The sequence below is a fragment of the Ixodes scapularis genome, unplaced genomic scaffold (assembly GCF_016920785.2).
Source record: "Ixodes scapularis isolate PalLabHiFi unplaced genomic scaffold, ASM1692078v2 PGA_scaffold4__175_contigs__length_147842914, whole genome shotgun sequence".
NCBI classification, from domain to species: Eukaryota; Metazoa; Arthropoda; class Arachnida; order Ixodida; family Ixodidae; genus Ixodes; species Ixodes scapularis.
In genome coordinates, this window is record NW_024609879.1 from 120,082,745 (window position 1) to 120,106,462 (window position 23,718).

The window sequence follows — 23,718 nt, forward strand, 5'->3', positions numbered from 1 at the left end:
ATCCGAGCCCGTACGAGAAGCACGGGACCGAATCTGGCTTACTCTGAATTAAATAAAAAAGAAAAGCCTCATTCGCTCGTACTTCACGTTATTCCTACGCGGGAGAGCACACAAAACCCTGAAAAACCGAATTCCGCTCACGAAATCCACACACTCCGATCAACGCCCACAACGCTTCCGACACGCACTGGGCGCTGCCATCTTTTCGTTGACGCCAGAGATTTGGTCTGGTTACGTCATAGATTTGGCCTGGTCACGTGTCTAGTGGTCAAAATTGTACAACATGGCGGCGGCCAATCGGGGGTCACTTTTGCCTGATGAACGGTATACTAGTTTATCACTCTAAGGCCCTCTACCTCGTTGACTATTCCTTTGTTTATGCAGCTTCCGCCTTCCGCCCCCGAAAAGCTGCGCGTCAGCGACACGGGCCAGCTGGCGTCCATTTCGGTCAGCCAGAAGAACAAGCCAACAGGCCCAAGGGAACTACAGCGGCAGCAGTGGCGACAACGGAATCCAAGACAACCGCGGCTAAGACGACACCAAGTCGACAGAGGTTATAAAAGAAGCAGTGCAGCGTCGACGGGAGGAGTCAGCGACCAGGGCTGTCTGCGGTACTCTAATCATCTGACTTTGCAGGTAGGAGCAGTACCATTTTTTTATTATTTTTAATCACAAATATCCCAATCGCTGACTGCTGCCTCTGAGTGTTCACTTCCATGCCGAAAACGATTTGTGTCTACATTGTAAGACGGAAATTGATGATGAGAACATAAGGGAGCTTTAGAATAGAGCACGCTAAAGTTTTCCGTGCGCATTGAAAAGCGTCGTCGCCACTGAGCTCACGCAGCACGCTAACCAAGTTTTGCGCTTTCCGTGCGCTATTTTACTGTATGCTATTTTTTTTGGAAATTGCGTGCGTCAGCAAGGAGCTCCAAGGAGGATTTGTGATGAGAAGTTGGCTAAAGCCTAGACGACCACAGTTCAAAAATGGCGGCTCCCAGGACCATAGCTGCGGCCGCCTTGGCGTCGACGTGAGCGCGATGTCGGCGGCATCCTCGCGACGGCAATTTTAAATACGGGACGACATTGCACTCGGTTTGGAAAACGCAATTAAATCGGCAACGATCAGCGGCAACTTTGCTTCCGACGCGGTAATATTTCTCGGCGAAGGTACGGTGTGCGAAGGTTAGTACAGGAGACCTTTCTAGAGGCGATGCAAGCGAACACGACCGGCCGACCGCTCCCGTCGCATGCTCATGTTTAAACTAATCTAAAATGTTACTTTGCACCAAAACCTGTTTTTTTTTTCATGTTACAGCATTCGATGTGTGAAATAAGAATTGTGACTGTATCTTGGTGGCGTTGCAGCGGCGAGATGCTGGGGCTCTTGCGTCGCGGCAGAGAAACGTTATTCTAAAACACTCTTGCGTAGCGTGGGTAACACAAGCGCTGAATTTAACAGTAGCGTGCGCTAAAATTGCGTACGTTATTCTAAAACTCCCTGTTGTCTTCGAGTGAAACTAATTCCCGTTTAGTTATAACGTTGGCACTTGTGCGGGTGTGACAGAAATCGCTTTCCGAACTAAACAACCGGGGTTCAAAGAAACCTGGAAATGCCAGACTTTCCAGGGAGCAAAAGCAATAACTAGGAGCTCGCAGGACAATAAGCAGTCACTCGAACAGCCGTGAGACGTGTAATAACAGTAAAGTTCAATTATGTGGATGTGGGCAGTACTTGCAGCAATAAAGCAGCAAATTGACGAGCTGGCAGAAATTAAAGAAACCGTGATGCACTTTTAAAAATCGGTACAGTCGATGTCGGATAGCTACGATGAAGTACTAAAAAAATGAAAAACATGAAAGCGATATAAAAAAAGTGAAGAAATAAAGTAAACGAAATCAAGCAAGATCGAAAGACTGATGAAACTTCCCAGATCAAAAGAGAACTAAATAGGTTGGAGAAGTATGGACGAATAAATGATCTCGAAGTAAGGGGACTCACTGAAACACTAAATGAAAATCTGCTGGAAAACCTGAACAAGATCTCTAATCAAGGGAAGTGCCAAGGTTGACTAAGAGTAACGCAGAGTCTGTTCATCGCATCCCAACTAAAGCAAAAAAAAAAAAAAATAACACGCTAGTCATGCGTTTTGTAAACCGGGATGAGCGAAATGCGTGACCTTAGAACAAGCAGAAGGTAAGTAGCGGGGCAAGTCTAGAGAATCTGTATCTGCAAGAGAACATGATTGCGTCCAACAGGAAGCTTTTTTACGATGTCAGGATGAAGGTTAGGTACCTTGGCTACATGTTTGTTTGGTACAAAGAAGTATGCTCATACGTCAGGAAACAAGACGACGAAGCAACTCTTCGAATCGAGCATGTCGATGACTTTGAAATAATTAAATATGGACTACCTAAACTGAAAGACCTGTTTTTCTGCTCAGTTTTTCAAATGGTGGTAAATATTATTAGCCCCACGCCGGATGGGATAAATGAGCATGGCTATTACAACAGTCATGTTTTTAATAAACACGTTCGTAACAAGAAATGACACTTTTCTGTGATATATTTCAATATAAAAACTATGAAAATAAATCAGATGATCTTGAAACCTCTTTTGACTCGCTATGTCTACGTCTTGATATAATAACGTTTACACAAGCATTGCTTAAGCAAAATGATCCAGCACCATATTTTGAAGACTACCAATGTGCAAGAACGCAAAAGCGACGAAGTGGTGTTGCATTTAGGTTAAGAGCATGTATCTTGTACCACGCGGTTAAATATGTTTTTGTTGTTAATTCGTACGTTGAAAGTTTGGTTTTGTATGCGGGAAACGCAGCAATAGTTGTTATATATAGACCACCAACAGGAGATAAAGGCGAATTTTAACATTTCTTGAAAAACTTGCATTTTTTTCCAACCATTTATTATTATGGGTCAGGTACAGTCTCCGTCAATATGAAAGACCCACTGGGAGCGCGTGGCCGAGGCGGTGGCTGGCGGGGGGGTTGCGAGCGCTTTGGGCAATTCCATTCTGCTTCGAGGGGAGGACGCTCACTCGGGGCTCAACACAATCTGATAATCGCGTTTCGCTTTAGATCCTTTCCTCGAAGCAGATTGGAACTGCCCGGAGCGCTCGCAGCGCCCCCACCAGCCACCGCCTCGGCCACGCGATCCCAATGGGTCTTTCATATTGCCGCAGAGTATACAAATTGACATGAACTTGAATAATACTACCGCCACAAACCTGTCTGATTTTACAATAACTATGTACAAATGCGATGGCTCTACATACCAGGATTTTTTCAGGAGGTGCCTCTTTACTTTACCTGTGTATAACAAATATACACGACGCCGCCTTCAGTTTTTTTTTTCAACTGATATCAGTCACTGCCATTCTATATTATTTTAACATACTTGTTTAAACAAGGAGTAAGCAAAGAGAATTAAGTTTCTTACCCTAAATAAACGAGGAAACTCTATCCCACTTCCCTTATTTAATTGACAGCCCTGTGGCATATAATCACTTCTCAAAGATCTTTAAAATATGATGTGATAATGCATACCCCCTCGTACAATCTAAAAATAAAAGGCTGGAAGTTACGAGGACATGAATAAAGGACTGTCTTTATAAGATAATAAATGAAAAGACAACGTGTACCACGACTTTGTGAAAACACGAGACCAGCAACTTCTGAGTCGATTAAAAAAAAAAAAAAAAGAAACGCATTAACAGCCGATATTGTCACGAATAACAATTGATGAGGCGACAAAGACTGAAGCAAGCTAAGCATTTAATGGGGCGAACCTGTCCTTAAAACAAAATAAAAAAAAAGGTTAGCGTGGCAGGCTTCGATGGTGCAAAACATCAGGATCGAACGCTGGGGCGAGACTGACTCCGGCTCGCCCCGTGGAGCCCCTTTTGTACACCCGTGGGCTCATGGAACAATCGGCGTAGAACATTCGTCGCGTAGAACATTCCGATCTCGAACAGACGACAAGGTTCTCGAACTTACGAGAACGCTAAATTGAAAGAATAAACAAAAGACGCGCCGCTCCCAGGAACCGAACCCGAGGCCTCCGCACGAAAGCCAAGCACCGTAACCGCCCAGAGCCGCGTATTGTAACCGCCCGGCCACGTACGCGGTCGCTCGGCGACGCGCATAACAATAAGAAAAGATAAAATAAAAAAATGAAAAAGCAAAGGTATGTTCAACAATATATAAAAAAAGAAAAAACAGGAAGATATGGAACGCAGTGAATGATATAACAAATAGAAAGTCTTCAGTATGTATCGATGAAATTATTATCAATAATACAAAAAAAATATATTCGGGAAAGATCTTCCAAATATTATGAGTGCATATTTTGTTAGTGTGAGTGAATGTATAGAGAAGAGGATAACCCAGGCGACTTCGGCATCGACGGAACAAAGACTGATTTATTCTATAATCTTTAAAAAAAGCAAGTCCAGTCAAAAACGAAATTAAATAACTGGTATCGATTTAGTGGCACAAAATATGATCACAGCCGAAATATTACGCCTGAGGGAAGCCACGTTCTCCACTAAAACTGATTTCAAAGACGCGACCAGCTGCTCTTTAGCGGGCGGCATGCGGGTTAGCTTTTAGTCAAGCAACGCTGGTGCGGCACCCTTGGGACGTCACGTCGCGGCCGTACGGCTGATGATCAGTATTGCCATCCCTCTAGCAGATCTAGTTTAGGTCTTGCCGTAGACACCAAAAACCAAACTTTGAGCCCGTGATATCCAGAAAACAACACACAATATTGAAACAAAATATTATACCATATAATTGAGGGGCGCAGCTTTAGCTGAAAACGTCGTTATCCCAAATTCAAAAATATTGACCGGAGCTTCCCTTCAAACCAATTACGCCTATTAAATTTGATATACTTATTAAAAGATTAAAAAGCAATGTTGGGAATGCTATTTACTGTTTTAAATCGGTTCCAGTGAAAAACTTCTCACAAATATTAGGACTCACTCTGTCATATATAACAATTATTATGATACAAACAGGAACATTTCCGAACCAGTTAAAAATGTCTAGAGTTAGCTCAATAATTAAATGCGGGGAAAAAAGCTTTATAACTATATTGACCGATTTCGATTCTACCAAATGTTTAAAACATATTTGTAAATGTAATTTATATTAGATGAGATGCATTTTTTTTGTAGAATATAATGAACGAGGCACAACGAATTTCAATAACATAGATCTACAGAGCGAGGCCTACTCTAAATAAAAGTTGAAATTATAAAAAAATAGATTGAAGATAAATGTTATAAATGAGGTTTGTTTTTAGACTTTGCAAAGGCTTCTGACACAATACAGCATATCGTATGAATTAAACTTCAATATTGGGAAATACGTAGGCTGGGACTAAAAGTAGTTGAAAGTTATTTTATGAATCGATTTCAATATGTGCATTTAAATGAAGTAGCCTCTGAAAGTTAGGTGTACGGACATGGACGGGCCGCAGGGATCCATTCTAGGCCCTTTGCTATTTATTATTTATGTAAATGATATGACAAACATGCAGGATACCCCGGAACTATTAATGTACGCAAACGACACGAATGCGACCTTGACAGTATAGTCTTAAGATACATTACACATAATGGCCAACGAATCCTTGGAAAAGCTGGAACTGGCTTGAGTTCCACATTACAACTTAATGCTGAAAAACAAAATACCTTTCATAATATTTCGCCCGATTAACAAGCAAGATAAAGCTTCAATACTTATTATTTCGAAGGAATGCCTTTAAAACAACTTATAGAACAAAAATTCTTAGGTGTATGGTTTATTAAGTACTGCAAATGGATATATGCGTAGCATTCATAAATTATTTTTTCTATGGGTAAAAAGGTATATTATTCTTAATGTTACTGAAAATATCATATGCTGCATTAGTATGGTGTACCACAACTGTAACGAATTATAATAAAATATTTTTCCGTCAAAAACGTCAACTTCGCATACTCCATCATTTTCAGCGTAATTCGTAAGAGTTGCGTGCTCGAAATGCTTTCGACGGTTTGTACAACAGCGGACGTATAATAAAAATCGAGGTGTTTACCAATGCAATATAGTTTAGGAAAGCATGCCACCAACGTTAAATACCCCATCGAGATTGGAAATATTTTTCCAGAGCCTCCACCAACTGTTTCTCCACCGCGCAGATACACCATTCGGAATGTTGAAATTTATTGCGAGTTTTTGCCTTGTATTGGAGTGTATTCCAAAGAAATCGCTGAAGCTAATTAAATCTCAAACCGAAATTATTTCTCTCTATATATATGCTTATTGTGATTCAGTATTTATTTATAAAGGCAATGATAAATTACTTTCCTAATTTGATGCTCGTCGTTCACAATTATTTTTGTTGAGGTGTTTTTCTTTTGTGATAACAGAGACCGGTGGATCTACATTTTTTTAGAATCTCGAGATTGGTTGACCGTATCGTTTTATATTCGTGGGGTTGAAAAAACGTGTGAGAGGCGTATGCATAACGGATTTTTTTTTCTGTAAAGGTTTGAAGCTTTACTGACAGTCAGAGCGATGGTCAGCTAGCTGAGGCTAGTCTGTGCTTTTTCGAACTAATCAAATTTTGTGGTTTGATTGTGCAAATGTATAGTAATAATATATGATGCCAAATTATGGCTTTACATATTTTGAAGCCTAACAAGTTTTTAATCATATAAGCAGAAAGCTGTTAGACAAAGGTGTTGTTATATGGTCCTTCAAAGTTGTGTTATTGGGCTAAAAGTTAGTGATCATCTCGTTTCAACAGCGATCCCATAAATAACGCTTTTTCAAGCATTTACTTTACAAAAGAGTATTTTACACGGACTTGTTCTGGGCCCTTTTTGTAACCTTCTATATTTCAATTGTTCAACATCGCACGTAAGAAATTTTCATATATAACTGTTTAAAAATGGCATGGAGAGTTTTTATGAGATTTATATTCCTAATTATGGCGATGTTCGATGCCGCATTGCGCCGCGAACAGTTAATAGTGTTCAGCCAAAACCTGACTTAGCAATATTATTTAAAGAATAAATATTTTATTTCTTCAACATTTTCAATGAAGTGGACGATAATGATACTATGTAAATTATGCTAATAATGTGCACCTGTGTAAATATAGCTTGGCGTTTTTTTTTGTCGGTGACAAATTTTTTTGTCCCAACTATGCTTTCACTATCCAATACGGCAGTAGTGTGGGTGTTATCTCTCGCATTATAAAAAAACTTTTGGAACTAAGGATTCCATATTTAATCTTTCATTTTTTATCGCACATTTCTCCCAAAATATCGAACTGACAGAGGGTGATAATATTATCTCAAGATTAAATGTCTAGGGTGCAATCGTCACAGTGTGCAATTATTGTTCTATTTATAATTGCAGGAGAAACCTCTGGAACAGATGTCAGCTGCACCAAATGTGAATGCTAGTTCTCTTTTCAAGAACCTGGATGGCTTCTACATGAGCAGCTTCCTGGACGAGGACACCGTACAGTCCGCTATGTCCTACAAGCCCCGGTCCGACGACATCTTCATTGTCACGTACCCCAAATGCGGTACAACCTGGACACAGTACATTGCCCACTGCATCTTGTATGACGGTGTCCTTCCCAAGGACTTCACTGAATTCATTCTAAGGTCACCTTGGCTTGAGTTCCTGGGTTCCGAGGCTGCAGAAACAATGGTCCGCCCAGGCACTATCAAGTGCCATCTTCCCTTCCATAAGCTTCCTTACTCTGAGAACGCGAGGTACATATTCGTGGTTAGAAACCCGTATGACGTCTGCGTCTCCTTCTATCACCACGCTAGAGGCATCCCTAGCAATGGGCTTGAAGATGCACCATTTGATACATTTTTAGATTTGTTTCTCAGTGGCCAAGTTGGTTACGGAGACTATTTTGATCACTTGCTGTCTCTCTACAAGCACCGAAACAATTCAAATGTTTTGTTCTTCAGGTACGAAGACTTACAAAAGGACATAAAGACTTGGGTGCTCAATATCGCTGACTTCCTTGGTGAGGAGTACGGTCAAAAGCTGAGACATGATAACGTGCTCCTCGACAAAATTGTGAAAGCCACCAGCTTTGAAAGCCTGAAGAAAACTGTCAATGACGGCATGAAAACCCTGATGCATGATCTTTTCTCCCTTCCCCCTGAGAGACAGCTTAAGTCTTTGCAAGTATACAGTCAAAGATCTGGCGGAAGACCGAAGTTGGAGCTCAAGCAGGAATTTCTTCGCAAGGGTATCCTTGGGGACTACAAGAACCTCTTCTCGGATGAACAGATTAGACGGATGAAGGGGAGAATCGCATCTAAGACTAAAGGAAGCGATGTTATGAATTTGTGGATTGATATTGGACTTCCATGATAACATTCCGGTGGATTCGTATTTCGCGATAACATTGTTTTCTTTTATTTAAATACCAATATTCATTCCTTGGCAAAAAGTGCCCCTGAATCATGACACTTGTACATGGCTAGGATCATGTTCATATATTACACAAAAACTGCCAAAAGTAAAAAAAAAATAAATTAAGGTGCGCCGAAGTATTTGGAATTTTAAATTTGCGGTGCATATGCTTTTTAGTCACGGATTACGCTGCTAGGTGTCCCCAGTATCGAAGTTTTTGCGTCATTCTTCTAAACGCCATAGCTCAAGGTCTGGGTCGACAACCCTTTCGTAGAAGGGGTCGATTTAGCGCTAAACAGATACGGAGCTGGCCAAATAAAAAAAAAAGGAGGGGGAGGGGCAGTTATCCTGAAAATGAAATATTATTGAAGAAGACTGTGAGTGGATCAATGTTGTTTGCTGCCATGAAAAATAATGCTCTCTTGATTGAGGCATATACGCAACGTAAGATTTCTGGCGGTTCTTGATGATCAATACTGCTTAAAGATGCGGACATTCGCAAAGCCACTAGCTGAGGGTTGTAAAACGTTTGGGAGGGGTCATCTGTTATTAGCAGACGTACGTTTGATATTATGGTGCTCAACTCACAGTGTTCACACACTTATGTGCTTAGCGAACACTACGAATCAAGCTTGCAGCGAGCTTTCACAAATTAGAAAAGTGACTCAGGACGATCAATGGAATGCATCCTTCAACTTATTTCATGTGAGGCTATTCACACTCATGGACAACGTTTTGTGGTGATTAAGGAGTGAAGAGCGCTCATGTACAGCTGAAGTGGCGTTCGAGTTACTCGACTTCCCAGCGCCTGTGACATCGACTGCATAGTCGCAGAAAGTTATCTCCGAGTATAGTAAATGTGTTTAACTTGGGAGAGCTCAGCTTTAAATGAACTTTAGAAAACGTAGCTGTCATTTGAGCATTTCTGAAAATCAGCAAACCAAACACTCCGTTAGCCTTAAGCACTATCTTAGAGAAATTATATTTGTGGAACACTGTGCTCATTTCACCTACAAATAATCACCAAGAAGGGGAACGATAAAAGCGATTAGTTGGTAGAGGTTCCTGGTAAAAAAAAAAATTCGATCTTATATTTTTTTTAATCTTACGCTTTTGACAGCATCAGAACTTTGAAAAAAGAACTTTGAAGAAGTGTATGTTTTCACGTAACCAGTTCATTGAATTATATTGAACATAACATTTTATTTCTGAATACACATTTCTGAAAATTCTGTTTTCAGATTACGTAAAACCCCAAAAAAGATGCAGGAAGTACATAAAAAGTTTATCCACTATCTAACGAGTCTGTCCGCTTCATATTCAGTCACGTCGTATCAACAACTTAAATACATTTTCTATCAAGGTCTATAGACTACAAACAATGAGAAAGCTATATAATTTCTATCGCCACTGCTCAACGTACCTTATGTCACCATCGTTCTGTAGAATATTTATAAACAAGGTTTAATAAAATAATAAAATGCAGTCCGAAGTCTAATCTAACCCAGTTAGAACCTCCTCACGGGGGGGAACTTTTTTGAATGTTTCAAATAATTATCGCTTCTTGCATTACTTTATAATAAGAGATACAGTTCAAGAACCCTTAGCAAGTACATTTCGTACTAAGTCTTGGCAAGAAAAACCAACACACTTGTAGTCTTTTTAATCTTCAGGGCTGGCCTACTCTTGAATATTTGCCTTTACGCCCAGGGTGTATATTGCCGTGGAGCAGTCAACACTACTGAGTTTTAACAGAACGGATAGTTGGGCTAGCTGGTACGTATTCATAATATAAACAACGCGACTGACAAGGACGAAGAAAGACTGGATGACTCAAGCGCAGACTGACAACTGACGGTTTTATTTTCATAAAACCAACGAGAAACAAGCTCGAAAATGGCTCTCCGATCAAAAGGCAATCACGACCGTGCATCATAATGACCTTTAGCGCCATCACAACATTTTTATCTAATCCTTGACGCAATGCCACACCCATCATCTCTATCTAAAAATTCTGCCTCGTTCTCTAGCAGCGCCAAAGATGCTTGATTCACGCAGGTTGGGCCTGCCTTTCTTGTATTGAGTGCCTCAAAAATCTTCCGCGCCTTTTGGTCTTTGTGTCTGAACAACACGACGGCCTCCTCCGGTGTCGGGTAAAAGGAGGGTTACCTTCAATGCAATGCCAGGTGGGAGCACGCTGTCCCTGCCAAAGAGCTACAATGCTCACGCAGGCGAACGTTAAGGCACCATCCCGTGTGCCCGATGTAAAACTTTCCAGAAGAGAAAGGTATCCGGCAAACTACCATATTGGTGCAAAACAGTTTATTAACGCGGCGCCTTTCGCCACAACCGCCCTTCTCCGGATTATGTCCCCCTATCACGCGCTTTTCCAATGCATCGCGTGCCGCACGGGCTCAAAAGGGCCGCCTCAAAGTATGGGGTGGACGTGGTGTTCTCGACATGAAACAAGTTAAGTGGGATTTCCTCCGCAGTGGAAACGCGCGTAAGAGTAGGGGAGAAACCGGAGAAGGGTGGTTGTGGCGTAAAGCACTACGTTGATTCCGTGTCTTGCACTAAGGGGGTAACTTACCAGATGTGGGAAGGCTTACATCGGGCAGACGGGGTGGTGCCTTAACGTTCGCCTGCGTGAGCATCGTAGCTTTTTGGCAGGGACAGCGTGCTCCCACCTGACATTGCATTGCAGGGACCCCTCCTTCCACCCGATACTGGAGGAGGCCGCCGTGTTGTTTAGACAAAAGGACCAAAAGGCACGGAAGATTGTCGAGGCACTCAATATAAGAAAGGCAGGCCCAACCTGCGTGAATCAAGCATCTTTGGCGCTGTTAGAGAGCGGGGCAAGCAGAATTTTTAGACAGGGGTTATGGGTGGTGCACTGCGTTAAGGATTAGACAAAGTGTTGTGACGGCGTTAAACGCCGTTGTGATGCACGGTCGCGATTTCTTCTTGATTGGGGAGTCATTTTTATGTTTGTTTCTTCTGGGTTTCATGACAATAAAACCGTCAGTTGCCAGTCAGCGCTCGTGTCGTACAGTCTTCCTTCGTCCGTGTCAGTCGCGTTGTTTATATCATGTCTACTGAATTATTAGTGTCATGAGAGATCCGTGGCTTGTGTATTCGCGATGTCGGCGTATGTGCACAAGGAAAGTGGCGAATGCATATTTCCATGGACACATTGTAAAAAAAACCTAAAAGGAATGTTCAGGATTCATAGTTCTATTGAAAGTCAACAGGAAAAAGCCAAAAACCTATAGACAGGGGATAGAAAAATAATACATTTTCTTTAGAATATCTATAGCCGCTATAAACAATTTATGAGCTTGGCTCATAAATGGGAATAGAATATGTGGTGCGAAATTCTTGGTACAAACCTGCTTGAAAAATAAAGCGCGATGGGATTCGTCTGTTTGATCTTATGTGGTTAGTGCCAGTCATGTTCGTCGAATGGTTTATGCGAACATTTGGAAATGAAGGTTTTACTTGAAAATATAAAAAATAACAAAATCTTGAAAACATTGAATAAAGGGAGGGAAAAAGGGGTAGAAGCCACCATAATGTTTTAATAATAACTACAAAGCACTGCTGTCTCAAAAGTAAAACTTTTAAAACCTGCTACATTGTGTCGTCGGCCTTGACATTTCAGTTTAACCCCTTAGCAGATAAAACGACGCGTTTGTGCGTGCTGCTTTTGCTGTTTATTTGTCGCGCGGGGAGCCTTGAGCTTCATTCACTGAGGTATCGGGCAGACTAGACGGGGATCGGTAGATAACCCAATCGTTATATTTTGTATATATGTATACCCTTTACCAAGCCAGCGGATAAGTGCACAATGTTTCTTCGCGCTGCTCATATCAACATGGAGAATGACCGCTATAATGATAAGAATATCTCTCGGAGCCTGCCTTCATCTGCAATAAAATGTATTCTTTACCGCGAGCTGCCAGAGGATTGCCTACTTTACCAAGCTACTTTCCTCGCTGGAACTCCTTGTTCTCAGGTAAATCGGCGGACGGAAATCAAGCGCTGCGTGTACTCAGTTGAATGTGCATGTTGAAAATTGTAACTTAATGCTTTTGTTGGTCGTTCCTTAAAACGTTCTTTTTGGAAGCATACGTAATGGCACGGGTTTCTCACTTGAAAACAAATGAAGACGTTAAGGAAAATGTACGGCGAAATTCTTTCGTGGACTTAAAGTTTGATTACTTAAATAAGCAATGTCGCCTTGATTAGCTTGCAATTTGTAGTTCAAGAACAGATGCGGTTGTAATAAGGTTGATTCGACTACTTATAATCGTTTGCCTCTCAATGCAGTCAGGGCAATTAGGAAACAAAAACGAACATATAGCAAAGGAGTTTAAAGAGGAAAAATGTCAGTGCGCTGGTTATATACACCAACTCAACTCTCCTACGTCACGCCGCGGTGGTGGCGCGCCGGACGCACTTCCGGTCTGGGGCGGTGGGCAGAAGTCGCCGTGCCAGACATGCATTCCTGTGTTCCTTTGGAAGAAACGAGACAAAAAACCTGCCTTCTCGTCAAAATGCTGTGATGGCGGCTTTACAAAGAGAGTCTGGGAAGGTTTGAAGATCAGTTTTCATGTGTTTTTGCACCCTCCGTTCGTCCGAGAACGTCGATAGCAGCCGTGAAAAGGGCAAACCTGACGCTGTCGAACTACGATTGCGTGTGCGGGCCACAATTTGTAGTCGCCAGATGTATTTGCTTTGTTCCAACATGACCGAGAGAAAACCCCCAAGTTGTCCGGACCACCGACGGATTCAGTGCGTCTTCAAATTCACACGGCCGCCTGATCGTTCAAACTTTCGTCTGCTCTTTTAAAGTTGTCTGTTGTTTTGTCGTCTGCTCGTTCAAACAAAAGCGGCCCGTAGACCAAACTTTGACCCGGTGATTGCAATAAGAAGTAATTGCAGGCCTCAAAAGACTTAAGTAGGCTCGGTGTAAGCAGTAGATACAAGATGTTGATCATTGGTACCGGTGGCCATCACCTACTTGTTACGCTTTGTCTGTTCCCGCTTCCGATTTTCAGTATCGACGTCGATCATCGCCGCTACCTTCTACACTTTAGCAGCACGAGGGTCGTCGCGACCGAAAATAGCTAGAAGAGTCTCATCATGGTTTTGTACGTCCATTCTGCGGCGGTCATGCAAACACATCGCCGCACGTCAAATTATTTATGCAAAGTTTAGCAGCGTAACGAGCCTTGATGATTTCGCTCAGGCGATTAAAGTGGTAAGACATTGCGATGAGGACGTAGAATCGACAACTCCAACGCGAAAAAGAGTATGCAGACTCACACAGACGCCGACAACGTGACATTCGAATGGTTTGTTGATGCGGGACGCGGTGCGTCTTGCCCGTACTCCATTGCGCGTGCGTTCCAACTGTCGTCTGCTCTTTCAAACTTGGCTGCTTTTTGTCGTCAGTTCGTTCAAACGACAGCGGCTCGTAAACCAATCATTGACCCGGTAATTGCGATAAGAACTAAGTGCAGGCCTCAAAACACTTTTGAAGGTTGGTTGGGGTAAGTCGGCTAAGTGTAAACAGATACAAGAAGTTGTTGGTCATTGTTACCAGTGGCCATCACCGACTTGTAATGCCCGATTCTACTTGAGGTTTTCAGTATCGATGTCCACCATCTCAGCTACGGTCCACGCTTTTGCAGTCCGAGCGACGTCGCGACTGAAAATAGCGAGCAGAATCTCGACGTGGGAGTCAGGCTTTAGCGCCCATTCTGCGGCGTCCACGTGAAATGAATCGCCGCAAGTCACATTATTCACGCAAAGTTTTGCCTCGATAGTTTTGCTGAAGCCGCTCAAGTAGTCAGACATTGTTAGGAGGACGTAGAATCAACAATTCCAACGCGAAAAAGAGCACGGGGACTCCCACCGACGCCGACAACAACGCAATTCAATGGTTTGTTTATGGGCGACGGCGGGCTTCTTGCCCACCATCCACGGCGCATGAGCGGCGCCGGTGGCGTCCGCTAGGGGCGCTCCGGTTTGTTTGTAAGCATGAGTTAGTGTATAGGGTACATTTTTCCTAATTAGTCTTTTCATTTTTCCTTGAAAGGGGGACGTTAGTGCTCTGTATTGAATTTTAATTTTAATGCGACTGGTTATATGCTTTGACAGTTATATGCTTCACAACAGTTGGAATCAATTACAGCAAAAAAAATCAGGAATGCCTTTTTCCAAAAGAGAAAATGTTTATTAGACTTAAGGTACGTTTATACTCCAACGTAATGTCGACGGGCGTGGCGTAGCGCAGCGCGCACAGATACTGATAGGTCGGACATATCGAGTTTCTGGTTTCCGGCCAATGAAACACGCGCTTTCTGTGCTACGGTGCGTTCACTGCGCTGAACGTCGGAGTATAAACAGCCCTTTACGTTCCAGAAGATCTAGCAGAAGTAATTTATGTATTTCTTTTGGATCTCTGTACCTTTCAAGAGCAAGATAAAAATAACTTAGACATATGGGGCTGCGCTGAAACCAGTGCACTGGCATGGACACCACGTGTGTGTGAAAAATGCATCGCGAACGAAATGGTGCCTCACAAAACGGCTCCGGTATAAAGAATCTCAATCTCAAACCGCAAAATGAAATATAATTGTAATTTTCTAGACTTTTTTATAAAAACTTTGCTGCTTGCAATTTGTATATGATCGGAATATTAACCTAGCATATGTGCATACCATCTTTTGTTATACTTAAAAATTGCTTGAAATATTCTTGCGGAATCGTTAGTACGGCATACTGCCGTTCAAGCGTCAATTCAATCTCTTCTTTCGTTTTAAAAAAGTGGACCGAAAGCGGGTTATTTACAGTGATACTGTTCCGAAGCAGAAAATTAAGGTAGAAAATACCTATCCTCAGCGAATTGCCTCCATTTAAATTTTGTTTCACTTCTAATTAAAACATGACAACTAAATGTTAGAAGCTGGTAATGGACAGAAGAAGTTGAATCACAAAACTCTTTCGTGGTTCATGTGGAGTCAACCTTTACACGATCACCTGCGATCATGAACCAACTGGCCCAAATCGCCATATTAATGGAGGCAACCTTTCTCTTTTTTTCGATGCGATCTCACAATATAAACTAAAACGCATGATTGGATGTGAAAAGTGCCAATATTCTAAAACATAAACTTTCATTCACTAAGTTTTTTTTTGCAAGCTCAATGCAGAAACAGTAGCTTGAATTATAGAAAACTTGGGCTGCTCACGTAAAAAAGTTAATCTTTTACTATTTGTGCTATATGTACTTTGTAGACTATAAAATACTTCTATCTTGTAGTTTACCCAATTATTGAACTGCAAAGTAAGCGTCATTTTAAATTGCACTATACCTTTATCATGACAAATATTTTGTAACACACGTAATTGTCAAACCTTTTCGTTGAATATGTTAAAGGGACCATGAAATGATTTTAAAATCGAATTTCATCCACCGCACGTCGTAAAAGGTGTGAAAAGAAACACAAAAACACAAAAATAGGGAGCCAAAAAAAAGTATTTGCTATTGAACTTTTAAAAGAAAACTGGACTCTTTTGCGCCTTCTTCCCTTCGCCTTTTCGCTACGGTGCATCCGCGGAAACGGGGCACGTCAGCCGAATCCACGTCGCCTATTGGGTTAGAGCCTACCTCACCAGCACCGCGATCGTAAACAATAAATAGCCGGCGAATGTTTCCTAAAAGTTTTGTTAAATAATATTTAGATCCACATCTTGTAGCATAATTAGAGATGTGTTGCGAAAATTTCCAAATTTGATAATGCTGAGAGCCAAACGCCATCTATCGTGTGGTAAACGAAGCAACTACTGCGCGTGCGCAGTAGGGCAGGGTCGCGACGGCCGTCGAACGTTTTTTTCCTTTGATTTCCTTCCTCTCAAAACTCTGACTGACTGAACGTTTATTTTTCTACGTGTTCTTCTCGCGCGTGCTGAGTTCAAGCCGCAAGAAAAAAAGTACTTAAAACAGACCACGACGAACAAGAACGCTGGCCACGAATCTACCGACTCCGACGAAGCGAGCTGCTCAGAATATAGGCCTAGCAGGCACTCCGACTTGGCGCAGCGTTGCTTCGTCGCAAGACCGTCTGCCTACGACCGGCTGGCGTGCTGAATGGAATATGCCCGCGCTACCCTTGTGGACCCTTTCCGCATTTATAGTTTGATCGCTGACCTCAATTTTAGATTAAGAGGTGAGGTCAATCTCTTCCCCTTGTTTTCCGAGGCAGTGTTGACGAACACTCGTTGAAAAGGGACTCTCGCCGATTCTATCTTCTTGTTTTGTGTGATATAGAGCTGAAATAAACGCCATATGGATTACCTTCGTAACACGGTTTAAAAGATCGGTCCCGAAGCGCTTACCAACAGCGCGAATACAGCACTTCCATTAAACGCGCGCGTCTGCTCCGAGTGTGAACAGGTATTTACGTGGCTCTTGCTGACACTCGTAGTTCAAACGTATCTTTTTTAACGTCGGCTCGCTCCTGCATCTCCTAACCCGCGAAAGACGCCGCAGCAATTTGTTTCCATCTACGTCGCTTTGCAAACGACTGACACGGGCCGCCTTTTACCAACAATGACAGTTGGGTTGACTTCTGGAGACTTCACCGGAAGACTCGCTGCACTTCCCAACAGGCATACCGGCGTATGGGACTAGTCCCATGCTATCGCTGTAGCGGAACATATATCGTTGAATTTCGCTCAGCTGCGATGCGGCGTTGAGAGGCGCCGATTCAGAAAATACATTGGTGACATCAGCGCAGTAAAACCTACCGGCGCACCCCAACTCGTCGCCGCTAACGCTCCCATTCTCCTACTGCCGAGACAACTTCCGGTTCCAGAAACAGCGAACGTCACGGCTTGTTTTGCGGTCAGTTGGAGAGAAAGAAAAAGTCGATATTTCATTAATTTTTTGTGCAGAAGTTAATAAACCGAGACGAAAACGGATGCCTGTTCGGCATTCAGTGAACATTGATGGCTTAATGTAAAAGCTATCTGGAAAAAGTAAAAAAGTAATTTCATGGTCCCTTTAAATATTTAGTACAAGCTACGGGCAAACCGGTGGAGAGCAAAAAAACAATGCTGCAAAATTCATTCAGGATCATTTTCATGGTTTGGTCCTCGGGGCTATTTTGACAAAAAAAAAAAACTTTGACTAGCCATTTTTTACGAAACCATTATGACAGGAACCAGTACCACGAAATAAGCTACTCTTCAGAGTAACGACACTTACCCGTCTTGTGTCTTAAAATCATGGTTGCCAGCTATTTCAATCTTAATCTAAAATCACAAGAAACGCTTTTCCATCCTCCAGAAATCTTTTAATAGTTCGCAACAAAGCAAAACAATAATAAATGAGCTTCCTAACACCGAAGCTAATGTTGAGAAAGTCGCACATTTGAATCACGACGATCGTCAGTTGCGTCTGCTCTGCGCAGGCACCATATTGTCGCAATTAGAACAATATCTGGGAACAGAGTGCCGATATTCTAAGCGTAGCTCCTATGGTAGCTCTAACCAGGACGATTTTGTCGTGGGCCGTATAAACCACGGGAAACAGTTAAGCACATTGGTAGAACATCTTTAGCAGAGACCAGCTGAAAAAACCAACAATACAAGTGAGAGGAAAGCGTGAGAGACGCATTCAACCGCTAGATCGCCACTGCGTTTAATAATACACTTCATCTTCATCGACTGGCTAAGATTGTTCAAAACATAGCTTGCTTCACTTTTTCCTTTTTTATTTATTCTTTTTTGCAATTAGGGCATCCTGCTCGTTTTTCTACTTGTGAACTTAACCAGGAGCGAGAGTATATTCTTGCGAGGTGGAAGTTCTGCCCACAAGTAGACAAACGAGCCGGATGTTCGTGTTTAAAAATGAAGAAAAAAAAGGAAAAAGTCAAGCAAGCTATGTTTTGAATGATCTTAGTAGGCGATAAAGATGCAGTGTATCATTAAACGCAGTTGGTAGTCCAGTGGTTGAATCCGTCTCGAACGTTCTCCTCTCATTTGCATGGTTGGTTTGTTCAGCTGGTTTCTCCTAAATATACACCATATTGTGACAGTGTCTGGATCTGGGGCGCTATTTCACCGGAACGTTTTTGGCAGAGTTCCCATAGCTGGGGCTGTGTCCTGGATGCCTTTTGTAACTATAAAGTAGAACAATAAAATAGCGTTGGCGTATCAATTGGCATTAAATGAATAAATAAGGCGTATTTAAATGCGAGGGTCCTTGCGTTAACATCTGAATACATGCCACGAAGGTGCTTGCAGTTGAACATTTAATGTACAGACGGATAAGTTATTCTAAGGGCAGAGCCATCTCATGGATTCGAAAGCAACCACCACTATCTGAGAGTACAAAGCTGGACTATGTGACAAGGTTGCTGATTCATTGCTGATTCTGTGCTGATTTAGGCGCTGACTTTAGATAAAGTGTGCTGCGTTCTCATTCATTTTCTCACGACCTTATCAACGAACACTAAAACAGCAAAACACTGAGTAATCAACTTGTCGATTTAATGAAATAAACTTTGCTCTCAAGCCTTTGATAGCAAAAGACCGCATGCTTGATTTAATATCAGTGCAGATACAAGCGTTAGCACAGCAACATTTGACCGGTCAAGCTCGAGTGATGGCAAACGTCGTGACGTGCATCCGCAATGGGAAGGAGATCCAGCCGTCGCGCCTCTAGTAGCTAAATTGAAGACTACACCGATCGGGACAACAACGTAGGTTGTTTGCGTTTTGATACTGCGCTTTACCCACGTCGTCAAACGGTGCGTCAGCGTTACTTTCAGGCTGGTGTTCAATCAGTACCCAATCTTTGCCCCGCGCTCAATAAAGGAAGATCAGGTAAAGAATTCAGTGCACATACCTTCTGTTAGTAGACATAGAGCTATGGGGGACACGAGTCACGCGTGTCACGTGACTCGTGTACTGCGCGTTGCTCCTCGCAACGGGAACGTCACGTGACATGGTTCGATCTATGAATTGGCTCCGGAGACTCGTATATCCGCACGCCGTAAGGTGAAACGGTGTTTAGTAGCGTTCCAGTGCACTTTTGAGGTTTATTTTGACTTTTTCCCCTTAGAGTACACATCCTTTCACACTCACCACTTTAGTTCACGCACAAGTCTTTGACGGCTTTTAATACCCTGCAGTCTGTCTTGTCTGAAATCGCAGTTCATAAATCAGTAATATTAATATTATATGTATCATTGTCACAAAAATTGTAGAATGACCTTGTTCTAGGTAAAGATTATCGTATCTATTTTTTTATTTCATATTCTAAGAACCTTTTTTTGGAAGCAATCAGGAAATGTTTCTTTAAAGATCCGGGTCACATGAAAAGCGCGAACAACTTAAGGAACGTTGGGCTTGGCAAACTAAGTTATCTCTTCCTGCTTCGTGATTGTTTTTTTTTTTTAATTCTTGTTACATCATTTTTCCATCTTATTAACAGAACAGTGCTAGTGACATGCCCGGAACTCGCCACCTTTTTCTGTCCCGATTCACAGGATAAAGCAGAAGCAGAAATGTCATCTGGACTCAACGCAGATTTCGCTCCCCTCTTCAAAGACCTGGATGGCTTCTACATCAGCAGTTTCCTCGACGAGGACACAGTGCGATCCGCTCTGTCCTACAAACCCCGGTCCGACGACATCTTTATCGTCACCTACCCAAAGTCTGGCACGACTTGGACTCAGTACATCGTGTACTGCATCTTGAACGACGGTGCCCTCCCGAAGGACTTCACGGAATTCACGCTGATGTCTCCTTGGTTAGAGTTCTTGGGTGCCGAAGCGGCGGAGAAAATGACGCGACCGGGTGCCATCAAGTGCCACCTTCCCTTTGACAAGCAGCCTTATTCGGAGAAGGCCAAATACATATACGTGGCTAGAAATCCGTACGACTGCTGCGTCTCCTTCTACCACCATTGCAAAGGTATCCCTCACTACGGGCTAGAAGACGCAACATTCGACCAGTTCCTCGAGTTGTTTCTCACCGGACAAGTTGGCTGCGGAGAGTATTTTGACAACTTGCTTTCCTGGTACAAAAACCGGAAAGATTCGAATGTCCTTTTCTTAAGATACGAAGACTTAAAAAAGGACACCGTGGCTTGCGTGCTAAAGATTGCAGACTTTCTAGGTGAGCAGTACGGTCGAAAGCTGAGAACCGACGACACGTTGCTCGAGAAAGTGGTCAAATCCACCAGCTTGGAAGGCCTCAAGAAGGAAGTGAACGACAGTGCGAAGCAGATGATACCGAATCTCCTTGCGCTTCCACCTGAAAGGCAGCTGAAATCTTTGAAAATTTTCGGTCAGAAGTTTAGTGACAAGAGAATGTTCGTGCAGAAAGGAAACTTCATTCGCAAGGGTATTTTTGGAGACTACAAAAACCACTTTTCACCCGAACAAATTCAACGAATGAAGGACTGGATTGCGTTTAGGACAAAAGGAAGCGACGTCATGAATTTGTGGAGTGATATTGAGCTGCCTTGATTGGTTCGCCCTAACAATTAAATTTGGGTTACAGTTTTTTGTTGTATGGTCAAGGATGATATAATGTGTGTTAGCATTTAACATTTTCTGAATGGTTTTATCTGCTTGCGACGTGAACCCTACACGTCACTGCCAGTTAGGAGGGGAATAGCCAAAACAACAACAAGGTAGTTGATAGGATATTTATACAGTTTGATTATTTTATGTTTTTGTGGTTCAATGCGAAAGCATTAAATGTCCCATGGAGTGAAGCCTGTAGTCTGTAACAGCGAATCGATGGAAAACTCCCATTGCATGGCTCGCGGCAAAGTTCCAAGGAACGCCACCTCACACAAGAACAAGGTGTCTCGCGAACTGCGTGAGGCTTTTGAGATTCGGGCTAGGGGAAATGAGTGTGTCAGCGAAACGTCACTGGCCCTATCTACGGGCGGTACGAGTACTTAAAATGTGACTAGATGAGGGAGGGAGTAACTGATGACTGTGCGCTCCTGTTGGGAATAATATCGTGTACTTTTTCAAATAAACTTCAGTTGAGAGTGCGCCTTATGTCGTTGTCTTCGTGTCTCGGTCCTTGTTTTTTCGGCGTTTTATACCCTTTGCAATGCACCAGCTGGCCCCTCTAAGCATTTTATCGCAGTCAACGGTTTTTTCGGCAAAATCAGGTTTGTGACATCTGTAATATTCAATGAAACCAAGAAGTTAGCGGCCTTCTTTGACTGTCTTTGGTCGGTGAAATTCGTTAACACAGAGCGTCTTTCCTGGATCTGGCTGAACCGCTTCCTTTGACAAAATGTGCCCTATGTTTTTCACTTCTCGGGTAAGGAATTGACATTTTGACGGTTTAAATTTTAGTCCTGCCACTTGCAGTCGCCTCAGGGCAGTCCCAACATCTTTAAGATGTCGGTTTAAACTTTGACTGAAGATGACGATATCACCTAGATAGACGTAGCATGTCTTGCCCAGAATACCAGCCAAAATTGCATCCGCCTTACGCTGAAAAAGGGCGGAGCTATTAACCAGTCCCATTGGCATTCTTTTTCACTGATAGTGTCCACTTGGTGTGTTAAAAGCGGTCTTCTTTTCGTCACTTGGTTCTATTTCTGTTTGCCAGTAACCGGCGGCCATATCTAAGAGAGGAAAGTAGCGTGCATATTCCAAAAAGAGCAAGCGTTTCTTCCATATTGGGCAATGGGTAAGAATCAATTGAAGCCTCTTTGTACAAATCTCTGTAGTCGATCACAAACCTGAATGACCCACATGCTTTCTCTTCCAACAAAGCAGGAGCTCCCCACAGGAATGTGGAGAGTTCAATTATGTTGTTTTCCAGCATTTCTCTGACCTGACGTTTCATATCTTCTCGCTTCGCGTAGGGGATTATATCGGCTCTTTTGTAAACAAGATCATCTATTAACATTAGTACGCGATGCTTTATCACGTCGCAACGTCCAAGGGTTTGTTGATTTAAGAAAAACACACTCTTGCAAGAAGATCTAGGACCGACGTTTATTCTTTTTGTTGCGAATGGTGAATATCGGAGTGCTTAGAAAGATGCCAACCTTCCCCTGTTTCTGCCCGTACGTCACAATGCAAAATGGGCACTCTAAAAGACTGCACTCACGTCAAAGAAGGTCACTTTCAGCTGGAGCATAGAAGCTGAAGCGGCAGTTGATGCTCTGAAACATGGACTGACACAGGCTCCTTTGTTGAGCTTACCGGACTTTTCTAAAGGGTTCATTTTCTGATTACAGACGCTTCTCAGAGTGCACTGGGAGCAGTGGTTGCTCAAGAGTTTCAGGAAAACGAGCACCCAATTGCATATGCCAGCGGGAAGTCGAATCTGGCCGAACATAAATATGCTAAAACGGAACAAGAATGTTTTCACGGTAGTCAGGGCAGTTAAGCATTTCCGATGTTACTTGTACGGAAGAATGTTCAAGGTGATAACCAACTGCTGTGCACTCAAATGGCTGATTTACGCCCGTGACCCCAATTCTCGTTTACCACGTTCAACTTGCTACTGCAAGAACATAACTTTAAAGTGGAACACGCGGGTGAAAAAACGATCAGAACGCTGACGTATAAACCAGATGTAGTAAGAGAAGTTACTCAATGCGAAGTGCGAAGAGCAACCTTATAAGACATCGGGATGCTATGTTATCGACTCTCGAAACCCTTTTTGTCGGAGAGAACAGACTGCGTTGAAGCAAGAACGTCTTGTGAACAACCGAAGTGTTGTCCCTGCATCGCTTAAAAATTTCGCGAAACAACTATATCATAAAAAAAGCCTTGCTCTGGACACCGAGGGACGGGCGAAACAAGTGAAAGGGTTGAAGAAAAGAACTTTTGAAACAGATTTAATAAGAAGATACCGAGCTACTGTGCCCAACGTCTGTCGTGTATGCTTCATAAATCGTCACACAATAGCAGGCCAGCACCTCTGCAAGCATTTGAAGAGGTTGCACAACCATGTGAAAGGGTAGGAATGAATATTGTGGGGCGTTTCTAACTACGGCAGAAGGAAATCACTGTGTGCTGGGATTTGAAGATCTTCTTGCTAATTATGCAAACGTCGTCGCAATGCCACACCAGAAAGCTGAATCTGTAGCTAAAACCTTAGTAGAACTCGTTATCCTTCGCCAAGGAGGGCCACAGCAAATCTATACAGATTAATGCACTATTCTTACATCAATATTCTTCCGGAATGT

At 42.7% G+C, this 23,718-nt stretch overlaps 2 protein-coding genes across 3 annotated transcripts; both read left to right on the plus strand.

Moving 5' to 3' along the window:
• Positions 1 to 399: 399 nt before the first annotated feature.
• Positions 400 to 9,546, plus strand: LOC115331440 (sulfotransferase ssu-1-like). 2 transcript variants are annotated; one of them, XM_040205865.1, is made up of 3 exons: positions 400 to 611; positions 7,440 to 7,573; positions 8,012 to 9,546. In XM_040205865.1, exons 2-3 carry the CDS (start codon positions 7,458 to 7,460, stop codon positions 8,421 to 8,423), a joined length of 528 nt encoding a protein of 175 aa, XP_040061799.1. In that variant the 5' UTR covers positions 400 to 611; positions 7,440 to 7,457; the 3' UTR covers positions 8,424 to 9,546. The 2 variants fall into 2 exon arrangements, with proteins under 2 accessions (XP_040061799.1, XP_029849419.2); XM_029993559.2 differs by having other exon boundaries at positions 7,440 to 9,546.
• A 2,865-nt stretch (positions 9,547 to 12,411) lies between these two features.
• Positions 12,412 to 21,552, plus strand: LOC115311981 (sulfotransferase ssu-1-like). Its single transcript, XM_040205862.2, has 2 exons — positions 12,412 to 12,480; positions 20,030 to 21,552. The coding sequence occupies exon 2, from the start codon at positions 20,048 to 20,050 to the stop codon at positions 21,011 to 21,013; it is 966 nt and encodes a 321-aa protein (XP_040061796.1). The 5' UTR covers positions 12,412 to 12,480; positions 20,030 to 20,047; the 3' UTR covers positions 21,014 to 21,552.
• Positions 21,553 to 23,718: the final 2,166 nt, after the last annotated feature.